Source organism: Oncorhynchus tshawytscha, linkage group LG02, assembly GCF_018296145.1.
Source record: "Oncorhynchus tshawytscha isolate Ot180627B linkage group LG02, Otsh_v2.0, whole genome shotgun sequence".
NCBI classification, from domain to species: Eukaryota; Metazoa; Chordata; class Actinopteri; order Salmoniformes; family Salmonidae; genus Oncorhynchus; species Oncorhynchus tshawytscha.
Genome location: NC_056430.1, coordinates 2,097,705 through 2,110,842, shown reverse-complemented (window position 1 = coordinate 2,110,842; position 13,138 = coordinate 2,097,705). Strand labels below are relative to the sequence as shown.

The window sequence follows — 13,138 nt, the reverse complement described above, 5'->3', positions numbered from 1 at the left end:
ACAAGGGGAGGGTGCTAGAGTATTGAAAACAAGGGTGCCAATAATTTCAACCCCTATCTTTTTGAGATTTTTTATTACTTGTTAAACAAAATTTCTAGGATAAAATAACAAATTACATTTTTTGCATACAATATAGCTCAATATTTCAATGATTTATTTTATACAGTCTTTGTTGCTCGTCTTTATCAAGGATGTCAATAATTACTGGACCTGACTGTACATTTCCTGTACATTCCTGGAAAGATAGACATTATTGAAATATGAACAATTAATTAGGGAAGCTTATGGAACCACAATGGACACAACAAATGGAAACAACAATTATCAAATCATTTAAAAAGGTTAAATAATTAAATATAAAATAGTTCATATATATGGAAATCTTTATCTTGATCAGAAAATCTATTCAGTCAGAATCAACTCATTATAATCATCACCACATGGTTCAGTAGATTGTAGATGCAGAAGGGGGTGGAGGCTGGGGATGTAGGCTGAAATTGAAGGCTGGGGATGGAGGCTGGGGATGGAGGCTGAAGTTGAAGGCTGGGGATGAAGGCTGGGGATGGAGGCGGGGGATGGAGGCTGAAGTTGAAGGCTGGGGATGAGGTTGAACCGTTCATCAACACCCAGCAGGTGATCACTAACACACCATGGCCACCAGCCGTTTGTCAGCAGGGTGTCTCTATTTAGACTTGTTTTCACTAATTCACTAGTCTTTTGACCAATTATATTAGCTCTGACAAATATATGTGAAGAGATCTGATGTGATTGGTCAAAAAAACAATTGGCGGAAAAGAGATCATATTTGGGCTGCCTGTGTAAACTCAGCCAGTCTCCTGACTCTACATGGCTTCATCAGCCATTTAAAAGGTTGTCATGGTTATAGCTTGCTCTCGTTCGTCACGGCGCTGGTCGTCAAGGCCTTGACCCTGAGTACCCCCTCCTGGGCACAGCTGGCAGCCAGCACCCCGTCTCTCCTCCACAGACGTCCCTGAACCAGCCCTCTGCTGCCCCCTGGTGGACACACACACGTACGTTAGCATGTGGGAAGACTAACACAGAGAACCAGTTGGAATGCTGCTGCCCGTAACTTTGCGTGTCCGCGTGCGTGAGTATATGTGTCTCTGTGTGTCCATACCTGTCTCTCTATGTGTGTGTGTGTGTGTGAGTGGGTGGGAAGTGTGAGTGGGTGGGAAGTGTGTGTGGGTGAGAAGTGTGTGTGGGTGAGTGGGTGGGTGTGTGTGTATGTGTATGTGTCCATACCAGTCCAAGAGCTCTCAGTCTCGTAGAGCATCCATTCGTCTGCCCTGAAGGTGTTGTGGAACCACATGGCGTGATCCAGAGAGGCTAAGAAAGTGGCGCGCTGCCCGGGGTAGGGCAGGAGAGCAGTGTCCAAGAACGAATAGTCTGACACATAGGCTGCCACACAGCAGTGGAGCTTCATATCACCTTTACCTGGGGCAACACACACAGCTTACTGCATCTCCCTCTGGCAGAGTGGTTAGAGCAGGGAGGGTCAGAGCAGGGAGGGTCAGAGCAGGGAGTGTCAGAGCAGGGAGGGTCAGAGCAGGGAGGGTCAGAGCAGGGAGGGTCTGAGCAGGGCCGGTTAGAGCAGGACTGCCCAACTCTCTTCCTGCTGAGCTACCCTCCTGTAGATTCACGCCAACCCTAATTTGGAGTGAATAATTAGCTGCTTAATTAGCTGATTACCAACACCTGAACCAGGTATGGTAGGTTAGGGTTGGACTGAAAACCACAGGACTGTAGATCTCCAGGAAGAGGGAAGGGCAGCCCTGGGTTAGAGTCATACACAGGCTCTTTATCTTACCGATGTGGCCTTTAGCGCGCACCCAGTACAGCTTCTTGGGTTCCATGGCAACGCAGCGGTAGAAGTCTGGAGGATTGACAGGTTTAATCTCTATGGGAACCTCGTCAGCTAGCAGCTTGTTCAGGCCCTGTTTGGCTTTCTCAGCCAAGTCTGGCTTACTGGAACACACACACACACAGAATGTGGATAGGATCAGTTCAGAGTGAACCCTTGGCATTGCCATGTCCTACCAACTGAGTTACACAGAACCAGGACCATTATAAATATATATTTCAGAGATTTAAAAAGGAACATAAAGGAACGATATAAAACAACTTTGATTTTTTTGAACGGTTCAGAACTTTATTTTGCTGGTCGGAACTGTGGAACGAAAAGAAAAAGAATAGTGGTTCTGATCAGAACGAAAGGAAAATAAGTTTGTTTCCAACCCCTGGTCATAACACTGTTGTTACCTGAGGTAGAGCTGTATGAGTTCCTCCCCCGTCAGCAGGTCTTCAGGAGGGGGGACAGAGGGCATGGTGAACTGGTGCTGCAGAGGAGAGGGCTGGTTACTGTGGAAGGAGGCCTGGCAGATGAGGATGGGCTGACCGTATTGGATGGCCTTCACTGACCGCACGCTGAAACTACGACCGTCCCTGGTCCTCTCCACCTGGTACAGCACTGGCACCTTGGGGTCTCCTGGCACAGAGGTAGGGCTATATGTTAGGAAGGTTTAGGTCAGAGGTTATAGGTTAGGCTGCACACCTCCTCCAGGCCTGCCGAGCCAAAGAAACGCCATGCCGAAAAGCAGACGCATGACATTGAACTCCACGTTCAATGTCGCCCCATTACCTTTGCACTAGATACAGTGCATTCACAAAGTATTTACACTCCTGTTAGGAATTTTATGAATAATGACTAAACAATATCTACATTTAAATAGAACTATAACTAATTAAACTCTACCCTGTTTTATTATATCTGATTAATAAAGTTAGTTCATAAGGAAGAGATTATGTAGCCTGAACAAGGAGTAATTAAACATAATAATCACCATTCCAACTAGGTTGGGGAGGAATGGGTTGTAGGTAAGCAAAAAGGATCATTAACCTATGTTGAACCGACTCAACTATAACTCTGGGGCATTTAGATAAGACAGCGAGAGCCTCTCCGGGGTTTCCGTATCTGGAACTGTCTGCTAAATAGTGATAGATAATGGTGAGACTTCAGAAGTTAATCTTGATATAGTGTGTTGTCATGAGTGTGCGCTAGAGGGTTGGAATAAACTTTTGAACCTGCTTTGTCTTGGTCGAGATGAGGAGATTCATTCTATAACCAATGACGTCATATTTTATACAGTATATAAACTGTTGTACGTGGTTCTATGGCAGCGCTCTCCGAGAATGAATACTATTATCTCATTTTAATAAGACGTTAGAAACAGACAGAGTGATTTCAAATTGAATTGGTTCATTAACACATATAGGAATTATGAAATTCCTGTGACAACCCCATTATGGGGTATTGTGTCATTTTGGGGGAGTGTGTCATTATGGGGTATTGAATCATTATGGGGTATTGTGAAGTCATTATGGGGTATTGTGAAGTCATTATGGGTGTTGTGAAGTCATTATAGGGTATTGGGTCATTATGGGGTATTGTGCCATTATGGGGTATTGAGTCATTATGGGGTATTGTGAAGTCATTATGGGTGTTGTGAAGTCATTATAGGGTATTGGGTCATTATGGGGTATTGTGCCATTATGGGGTATTGTGAAGCCTTTATGGGGTATTGTGGTGTCATTATGGGGTATTGTGAAGTCATTATGGGGTATTGTGAAGTCATTATGGGGTATTGTGAAGTCATTATGGGGTATTGTGGTGTCATTATGGGGTATTGTGAAGTAATTATGGGGTATTGTAGGGTGGCAGCGTAGCCAAGTGGTTAAAGTGTTAGACTAGTAACCGAAAGGTTGCAAGAATCGAATCCCCGAGCTGACAAGGTACAAAGTCTGTCATTCTGCCCCTGAACAAGACAGTTAACCCACTGTTCCTAGGCTGTCATTGTAAATAAGAATTTGTTCCTAACTGACTTGCCTAGTTAAATAAAGGTACAATAAATAAAAAAATTGAGTCATTATGGGGTAGTGTGTCATTATGGGGTAGTATGTCATTATGGGGTAGTGTGTATTTATGGGGTAGTGTGTATTTATGGGGTAGTGTGTCATTATGGGGTAGTGTGTCATTATGGGGTAGTGTGTCATTATGGGGTAGTGTGTATTTATGGGGTAGTGTATATTTATGGGGTAGTGTGTACTGTATAATCTGTGGGATGTTGTGGTAATGTTGAGTGTATAATCTGTGGGATGTTGTGGTAATGTTGACTGTATAATCTGTGGGATGTTGCGGACATGTTGACTGTATAATCTGTGGGATGTTGTGGTAATATTGACCGAATAATCTGTGGTAATGTTGAGTGTATAATCTGTGGCATGTTGTGGTAATGTTGAGTGTATAATCTGTGGCATGTTGAGTGTATAATCTGTGGGATGTTGTGGTAATGTTGACTGTATAATCTGTGGTAATGTTGACTGTATAATCTGTGGCATGTTGTGGTAATGTTGACTGTATAATCTGTGGGATGTTGTGGTAATGTTGACTGTATAATCTGTGGGATGTTGTGGTAATGTTGACTGTATAATCTGTGGCATGTTGTGGTAATGTTGACTGTATAATCTGTGGCATGTTGTGGTAATGTTGAGTGTATAATCTGTGGGATGTTGTGGTAATGTTGACTGTATAATCTGTGGCATGTTGTGGTAATGTTGACTGTATAATCTGTGGGATGTTGTGGTAATGTTGACTGTATAATCTGTGGGATGTTGTGGTAATGTTGACTGTATAATCTGTGGGATATTGTGGTAATGTTGAGTGTATAATCTGTGGCATGTTGTGGTAATGTTGACTGTATCATCTGTGGCATGTTGTGTTAATGTTAACGGGTGATCAGTTCCTCACTGGCCCCGTAAAAAGTTGCTGTTCAATCGATTACATTTATAATGGCCTTTTTACATCAGCAGATGTCACAAAGTGCTTACACAGAAACCCAGTCTAAAACCCCAAACAGCAAGCAATGCAGAAGCATGTGTTATATGTATAACCTGTGGGGTGTTGTGGTAATGTGGTACTGCTATGGTAGTGTTGTGGTATTGTTGTAATATTATGGTAATGCTATGGTGGAGTTGTGGTATTGTGGTAATGCTATGGTAGTGTTGTGGTATTGTTGTAATATTATGGTAATGCTATGGTAGAGTTGTGGTATTGTTGTAATATTATGGTAGTGTTGTGGTAGTGTGGTAATGCTATGGTAGTGTTGTGGTATTGTTGTAATATTATGGTACTGCTATGGTAGTGTTGTGGTATTGTTGTAATATTATGGTAATGCTATGGTAGTGTTGTGGTATTGTTGTAATATTATGGTAATGCTATGGTGGAGTTGTGGTATTGTGGTAATGCTATGGTAGTGTTGTGGTATTGTGGTAATGCTATGGTAGTGTTGTAATATTATGGTAATGCTATGGTGGAGTTGTGGTATTGTTGTAATATTATGGTAGTGTTGTGGTAGTGTGGTAATGCTATGGTGGAGTTGTGGTATTGTTGTAATATTATGGTAGTGTTGTGGTATTGTGGTAATGCTATGGTAGTGTTGTGGTATTGTTGTAATATTATGGTAATGCTATGGTGGAGTTGTGGTATTGTTGTAATATTATGGTAGTGTTGTGGTAGTGTGGTAATGCTATGGTAGTGTTGTGGTATTGTTGTAATATTATGGTACTGCTATGGTAGTGTTGTGGTATTGTTGTAATATTATGGTAATGCTATGGTGGAGTTGTGGTATTATTGTAATATTATGGTAGTGTTGTGGTATTGTGGTAATGCTATGGTACTGCTATGGTAGTGTTGTGGTATTGTTGTAATATTATGGTAATGCTATGGTAGTGTTGTGGTATTGTTGTAATATTATGGTAATGCTATGGTAGTGTTGTGGTATTGTTGTAATATTATGGTACTGCTATGGTAGTGTTGTGGTATTGTTGTAATATTATGGTAATGCTATGGTAGTGTTGTGGTATTGTTGTAATATTATGGTAATGCTATGGTAGTGTTGTGGTATTGTTGTAATATTATGGTAATGCTATGGTAGTGTTGTGGTATTGTTGTAATATTATGGTACTGCTATGGTAGTGTTGTGGTATTGTTGTAATATTATGGTAATGCTATGGTAGTGTTGTGGTATTGTTGTAATATTATGGTAATGCTATGGTAGTGTTGTGGTATTGTTGTAATATTATGGTACTGCTATGGTAGTGTTGTGGTATTGTTGTAATATTATGGTAATGCTATGGTAGTGTTGTGGTATTGTTGTAATATTATGGTAATGCTATGGTAGTGTTGTGGTATTGTTGTAATATTATGGTACTGCTATGGTAGTGTTGTGGTATTGTTGTAATATTATGGTAATGCTATGGTAGTGTTGTGGTATTGTTGTAATATTATGGTAATGCTATGGTAGTGTTGTGGTATTGTTGTAATATTATGGTAATGCTATGGTGGAGTTGTGGTATTGTTGTAATATTATGGTAGTGTTGTGGTATTGTGGTAATGCTATGGTAGTGTTGTGGTATTGTTGTAATATTATGGTACTGCTATGGTAGTGTTGTGGTATTGTTGCAATATTATGGTAATGCTATGGTAGTGTTGTGGTATTGTTGTAATATTATGGTAATGCTATGGTGGAGTTGTGGTATTATTGTAATATTATGGTAGTGTTGTGGTATTGTTGTAATATTATGGTAGTGTTGTGGTATTGTTGCAATATTATGGTAATGCTATGGTAGTGTTGTGGTATTGTTGTAATATTATGGTAATGCTATGGTAATGTTGTGGTATTGTTGTAATATTATGGTAATGCTATGGTAGTGTTGTGGTATTGTTGTAATATGGACTACCTGACATGATGACTCCTTGCTGTCCCCAGTCCACCTGGCCATGCTGCTGCTCCAGTTTCAACTTCCACCTGACTGTGCTGCTGCTCCAGTTTCAACTGTTCTGCCTTATTATTATTCGACCATGCTGGTCATTTATGAACATTTTAACATCTTGGCCATGTTCTGTTATAATCTCCACCCGGCACAGCCAGAAGAGGACTGGCCACCCCACATAGCCTGGTTCCTCTCTAGGTTTCTTCCTAGGTTTTGGCCTTTCTAGGGAGTTTTTCCTAGCCACCGTGCTTCTACACCTGCATTGCTTGCTGTTTGGGGTTTTAGGCTGGGTTTCTGTACAGCACTTTGAGATATCAGCTGATGTACGAAGGGCTATATAAATACATTTGATTTGATATTATGGTAATGCTATGGTAGTGTTGTGGTATTGTTGTAATATTATGGTAATGCTATGGTAGTGTTGTGGTATTGTTGTAATATTATGGTAGTGTTGTGGTATTGTTGTAATATTATGGTAATGCTATGGTAGTGTTGTGGTATTGTTGTAATATTATGGTAATGCTATGGTAGTGTTGTGGTATTGTTGTAATATTATGGTAATGCTATGGTAGTGTTGTGGTATTGTTGTAATATTATGGTAATGCTATGGTAGTGTTGAGCTAATGTTGACAATGTCAGCTCCTCACCTGCCCGTACAAAGTAGCAGTGGAGAGAGTGAACCAAGACGTTTTCCCCAACGGACTCTGCTGCAGCCACCAGGGCCTGGCCAATAATCTGACCCCCAAACAGACGACGGGTACGGGGTACCCAGTGGTGAGTCCCTCTGTAACGCGGCGCACACACGCACACACACACACACGCACGCAGAGAGAGAGAGAGAACCATAATTTCCCAGATGATTGCATCACAATTAAAACTTGACATTGCCATAGTACAACTAAACAACAAAAGAGGTGAATGTCGAGCAGTAGTTAGCTAGCTGTACTGATCTGTTAATAGGGGGGCGGCAGGGTAGCCTAGTGGTTAGAGTGTTGGACTAGTAACTGAAAGGTTGCAAGTTCTGTCCCTGAACAGGCAGTTAACCCACTGTTCCTAGGCAGTCACAAATAAGAATTTGTTCTTAACTGACTTGCCTAGTTAAATAAAGGTTAAATAAATAAAAATAGTAGGCCAAAGGTGAGTGTTGGGCAGTATGCTACCAGTATGCTACCTGTACAGATCCATCTCCAGCTAACAGTATGCCAACATTATGCTACAGATCTATCTCCAGCTTACAGTATGCTACCTGTACAGATCTATCTCCAGCTAACAGTATGCTACCTGTACAGATCTATCTCCAGCTAACAGTATGCTAAATGTATGCTGCCTGTACAGATCTATCTCCAGCTAACAGTATGCTAAATGTATGCTGCCTGTACAGATCTATCTCCAGCTAACAGTATGCTAAATGTATGCTGCCTGTACAGATCTATCTCCAGCTAACAGTATGCTAAATGTATGCTGCCTGTACAGATCTATCTCCAGCTAACAGTATGCTAAATGTATGCTGCCTGTACAGATCTATCTCCAGCTAACAGTATGCTAAATGTATGCTGCCTGTACAGATCTATCTCCAGCTAACAGTATGCTAAATGTATGCTGCCTGTACAGATCTATCTCCAGCTAACAGTATGCTAAATGTATGCTACCTGTACAGATCTATCTCCAGCTAACAGTATGCTAAATGTATGCTGCCTGTACAGATCTATCTCCAGCTAACAGTATGCTAAATGTATGCTACCTGTACAGATCTATCTCCAGCTAACAGTATGCTAAATGTATGCTGCCTGTACAGATCTATCTCCAGCTAACAGTATGCTAAATGTATGCTGCCTGTACAGATCTATCTCCAGCTAAATGTATGCTGCCTGTACAGATCTATCTCCAGCTAACAGTATGCTAAATGTATGCTGCCTGTACAGATCTATCTCCAGCTAACAGTATGCTAAATGTATGCTGCCTGTACAGATCTATCTCCAGCTAACAGTATGCTAAATGTATGCTGCCTGTACAGATCTATCTCCAGCTAACAGTATGCTAAATGTATGCTACCTGTACAGATCTATCTCCAGCTAACAGTATGCTAAATGTATGCTGCCTGTACAGATCTATCTCCAGCTAACAGTATGCTAAATGTATGCTGCCTGTACAGATCTATCTCCAGCTAAATGTATGCTGCCTGTACAGATCTATCTCCAGCTAACAGTATGCTAAATGTATGCTGCCTGTACAGATCTATCTCCAGCTAACAGTATGCTAAATGTATGCTGCCTGTACAGATCTATCTCCAGCTAACAGTATGCTAAATGTATGCTGCCTGTACAGATCTATCTCCAGCTAACAGTATGCTAAATGTATGCTGCCTGTACAGATCTATCTCCAGCTAACAGTATGCTAAATGTATGCTGCCTGTACAGATCTATCTCCAGCTAACAGTATGCTAAATGTATGCTGCCTGTACAGATCTATCTCCAGCTAATAGTATGCTAAATGTATGCTGCCTGTACAGATCTATCTCCAGCTAACAGTATGCTAAATGTATGCTGCCTGTACAGATCTATCTCCAGCTAACAGTATGCTAAATGTATGCTGCCTGTACAGATCTATCTCCAGCTAACAGTATGCTAAATGTATGCTGCCTGTACAGATCTATCTCCAGCTAACAGTATGCTAAATGTATGCTGCCTGTACAGATCTATCTCCAGCTAACAGTATGCTAAATGTATGCTGCCTGTACAGATCTATCTCCAGCTAACAGTATGCTAAATGTATGCTGCCTGTACAGATCTATCTCCAGCTAACAGTATGCTAAATGTATGCTACCTGTACAGATCTATCTCCAGCTAACAGTATGCTAAATGTATGCTACCTGTACAGATCTATCTCCAGCTAACAGTATGCTAAATGTATGCTGCCTGTACAGATCTATCTCCAGCTAACAGTATGCTAAATGTATGCTGCCTGTACAGATCTATCTCCAGCTAACAGTATGCTAAATGTATGCTGCCTGTACAGATCTATCTCCAGCTAACAGTATGCTAAATGTATGCTACCTGTACAGATCTATCTCCAGCTAACAGTATGCTAAATGTATGCTGCCTGTACAGATCTATCTCCAGCTAACAGTATGCTAAATGTATGCTGCCTGTACAGATCTATCTCCAGCTAACAGTATGCTAAATGTATGCTGCCTGTACAGATCTATCTCCAGCTAACAGTATGCTAAATGTATGCTGCCTGTACAGATCTATCTCCAGCTAAATGTATGCTGCCTGTACAGATCTATCTCCAGCTAACAGTATGCTAAATGTATGCTACCTGTACAGATCTATCTCCAGCTAAATGTATGCTACCTGTACAGATCTATCTCCAGCTAAATGTATGCTGCCTGTACAGATCTATCTCCAGCTAAATGTATGCTGCCTGTACAGATCTATCTCCAGCTAAATGTATGCTGCCTGTACAGATCTATCTCCAGCTAAATGTATGCTACCTGTACAGATCTATCTCCAGCTAACAGTATGCTAAATGTATGCTGCCTGTACAGATCTATCTCCAGCTAAATGTATGCTACCTGTACAGATCTTTATCCAGCTTCTCTAGGTTCAGAACGCTGGTGACCAGAACACTCCGAAGGTCTTGCGACACCGCAGCAGCGGAGTCCGAACTGTCTTCCGACATTTCACCACTCACTTTCTCTGCCATGTTTCTCTGCTGTTTTCTACTTCTTGTTGAATTCGTACTCTACTCTCCAAGCAGCTGGCAAACTAGAGTAACTGCGCGTCACCGCCACCTACTGGGTGTGAAGTGTGTAATGGAGTGGGGCCGTTGTGTTTTTAAAGAGGATCCATCCTATGTGATTGTAATCTCCTTCCGAGTGTTAACGTTACGGTTCAGTTGGTGTGTGGATGGATGTAAATATTGCTCGTATCCTAAGCCTTTTTTTTACTCTGACCTGCAAACCGATATATAATTCCAGAATTGGTTAAGTATAGGGTTAGGGTTATAGTTAAGGGTTTGATTAAAGGTCAGTTTTAGATTTTGAGTATTCGTTTTGAAAGTCAGCAATGTCCTTCGTCTCACAATCTCCACCACCAGTCTGCCTGCTCCTGCATTACCTCCAAATCACCGGAAGGTGGCAGTACTCACCCAGGAATCACTGTGCTTGCAAGGTTACTCTGTGTGTGTGTGTGTGTGTGTGTGTGTGTGTGTGTGTGTGTGTGTGTGTGTGTGTGTGTGTGTGTGTGTGTGTGTGTGTGTGTGTGTGTGTGTGTGTGTGTGTGTCCTAAAGTGGATCAAACCCTTTCAAACTTCCACAAACCTTGTTATTATACCTTTTTAATCTGATACTATATCAAAAGAGCTAGAGACAACAACTTCAATGGACAACATACTGTGTAGTTTAGTGAACTACTGTAGTTTACTGAACCTCTGTAGCAGGGTTGGACAACATGCTCTGTAGTTTAGTGAACTACTATAGAGGGCCTGGACAACATGCTCTGTAGTTTAGTGAACTACTATAGTAGGGCTGTACAACATGCTCTGTAGTTTAGTGAACTACTATAGTAGGGCTGGACAACGTCCTCTGTAGTTTAGTGAACTACTATAGAGGGCCTGGACAACATCCTCTGTAGTTTAGTGAACTACTATAGTAGGGCTGTACAACATGCTCTGTAGTTTAGTGAACTACTATAGTAGGGCTGGACAACGTCCTCTGTAGTTTAGTGAACTACTATAGAGGGCCTGGACAACATCCTCTGTAGTTTAGTGAACTACTATAGCAGGGCTGGACAACATGCTCTGTAGTTTAGTGAACTACTATAGTTTAGTGAACTACTATAGCAGGACAACATGCTCTGTAGTTTAGTGAACTACTATAGTAGAGCAGCAATAGATACAGCAGCAGCAATAGTTACAGCAGCAGCAATAGATACAGCAGCAGCAATAGATACAGCAGCAGCAATAGATACAGCAGCAATAGATACAGCAGCAGCAATAGATACAGCAGCAGTAATAGATACAGCAGCAGTAATAGATACAGCAGCAGTAATAGTTACAGCAACAGCAATAGATACAGCAGCAGCAATAGATACAGCAGCAGTAATAGATAGAGCAGCAGTAATAGATACAGCAGCAGTAATAGATACAGCAGCAGCAATAGTTACAGCAGCAGCAATAGATACAGCAGCAGCAATAGATACAGCAGCAGCAATAGACACAGCAGCAGCAATAGATACAGCAGCAGCAATAGATACAGCAGCAGCAATAGATACAGCAGCATCAGTAATAGATACAGCAGCAGCAATAGTTACAGCAGCAGCAATAGTTACAGCAGCAGCAATAGATACAGCAGCATCAGTAATAGATACAGCAGCAGCAGTAGATACAGCAGCAGCAATAGATACAGCAGCAGCAGTAATAGATGCAGCAGCAGCAATAGATACAGCAGCAGCAATAGATACAGCAGCAGAAATAGTTACAGCAGCAGCAGTAATAGATACAGCAGCAGCAATAGTTACAGCAGCAGCAATAGTTACAGCAGCAGCAATAGATACAGCAGCAGCAATAGATACAGCAGCAGCAGTAAGAGATGCAGCAGCAGCAATAGATACAGCAGCAGAAATAGTTACAGCAGCAGCAGTAATAGATACAGCAGCAGCAATAGATACAGCACCAGCAATAGATACAGCAGCAGCAGCAATAGATACAGCAGCAGCCGTAGATACAGCAGCAGCAATAGTTACATCAGCAGTAATAGATACAGCAGCAGTAATAGTTACAGCAGCAGCAATAGTTACAGCAGCAGCAATAGTTACAGCAGCAGCAGCAATAGATACAGCAGCAGCAATAGTTACAGCAGCAGCAATAGATACAGCAGCAGCAATAGATACAGCAGCAGCAATAGTTACAGCAGCAGCAGCAATAGTTACAGCAGCAGCAGCAATAGATACAGCAGCAGTAATAGATACAGCAGCAGCAGTAGATACAGCAGCAGCAATAGATACAGCAGCAGCAATAGTTACAGCAGCAGCAATAGATACAGCAGCAGCAATAGATACAGCAGCAGCAATAGATACAGCAGCAGCAATAGTTACAGCAGCAGCAATAGATACAGCAGCAGCAATAGTTACAGCGGCAGGAATAGATACAGCAGCAGCCATAGATACAGCAGCAGCAATAGATACAGCAGCAGCAATGGATACAGCAGCAGCAATAGATACAGCAGCAGCAATAGATACAGCAGCAGTAATAGATACAGCAGCAGTAATAGATACAGCAGCAATAGTAG

The 13,138-nt window shown here is 41.7% G+C and overlaps 1 protein-coding gene across 3 annotated transcripts; it reads right to left on the bottom strand.

Annotated features, from left to right (window-relative positions):
* Positions 1 to 56: 56 nt before the first annotated feature.
* acot8 (acyl-CoA thioesterase 8) lies at positions 57 to 10,647 on the bottom strand. Of its 3 annotated transcripts, XM_042329557.1 has the most exons (7): positions 10,524 to 10,647; positions 10,424 to 10,490; positions 7,497 to 7,633; positions 2,281 to 2,506; positions 1,829 to 1,986; positions 1,264 to 1,455; positions 57 to 1,014 (listed from the first exon to the last, which is right to left on the bottom strand). In XM_042329557.1, the coding sequence occupies exons 1-7, from the start codon at positions 10,552 to 10,554 to the stop codon at positions 881 to 883; spliced, it is 945 nt and encodes a 314-aa protein (XP_042185491.1). In that variant the 5' UTR covers positions 10,555 to 10,647; the 3' UTR covers positions 57 to 880. The 3 variants fall into 3 exon arrangements, with proteins under 3 accessions (XP_042185491.1, XP_042185490.1, XP_042185492.1); XM_042329556.1 differs by having other exon boundaries at positions 10,424 to 10,631; XM_042329558.1 differs by lacking the exons at positions 10,424 to 10,490; positions 10,524 to 10,647 and adding an exon at positions 8,021 to 8,049.
* Positions 10,648 to 13,138: the final 2,491 nt, after the last annotated feature.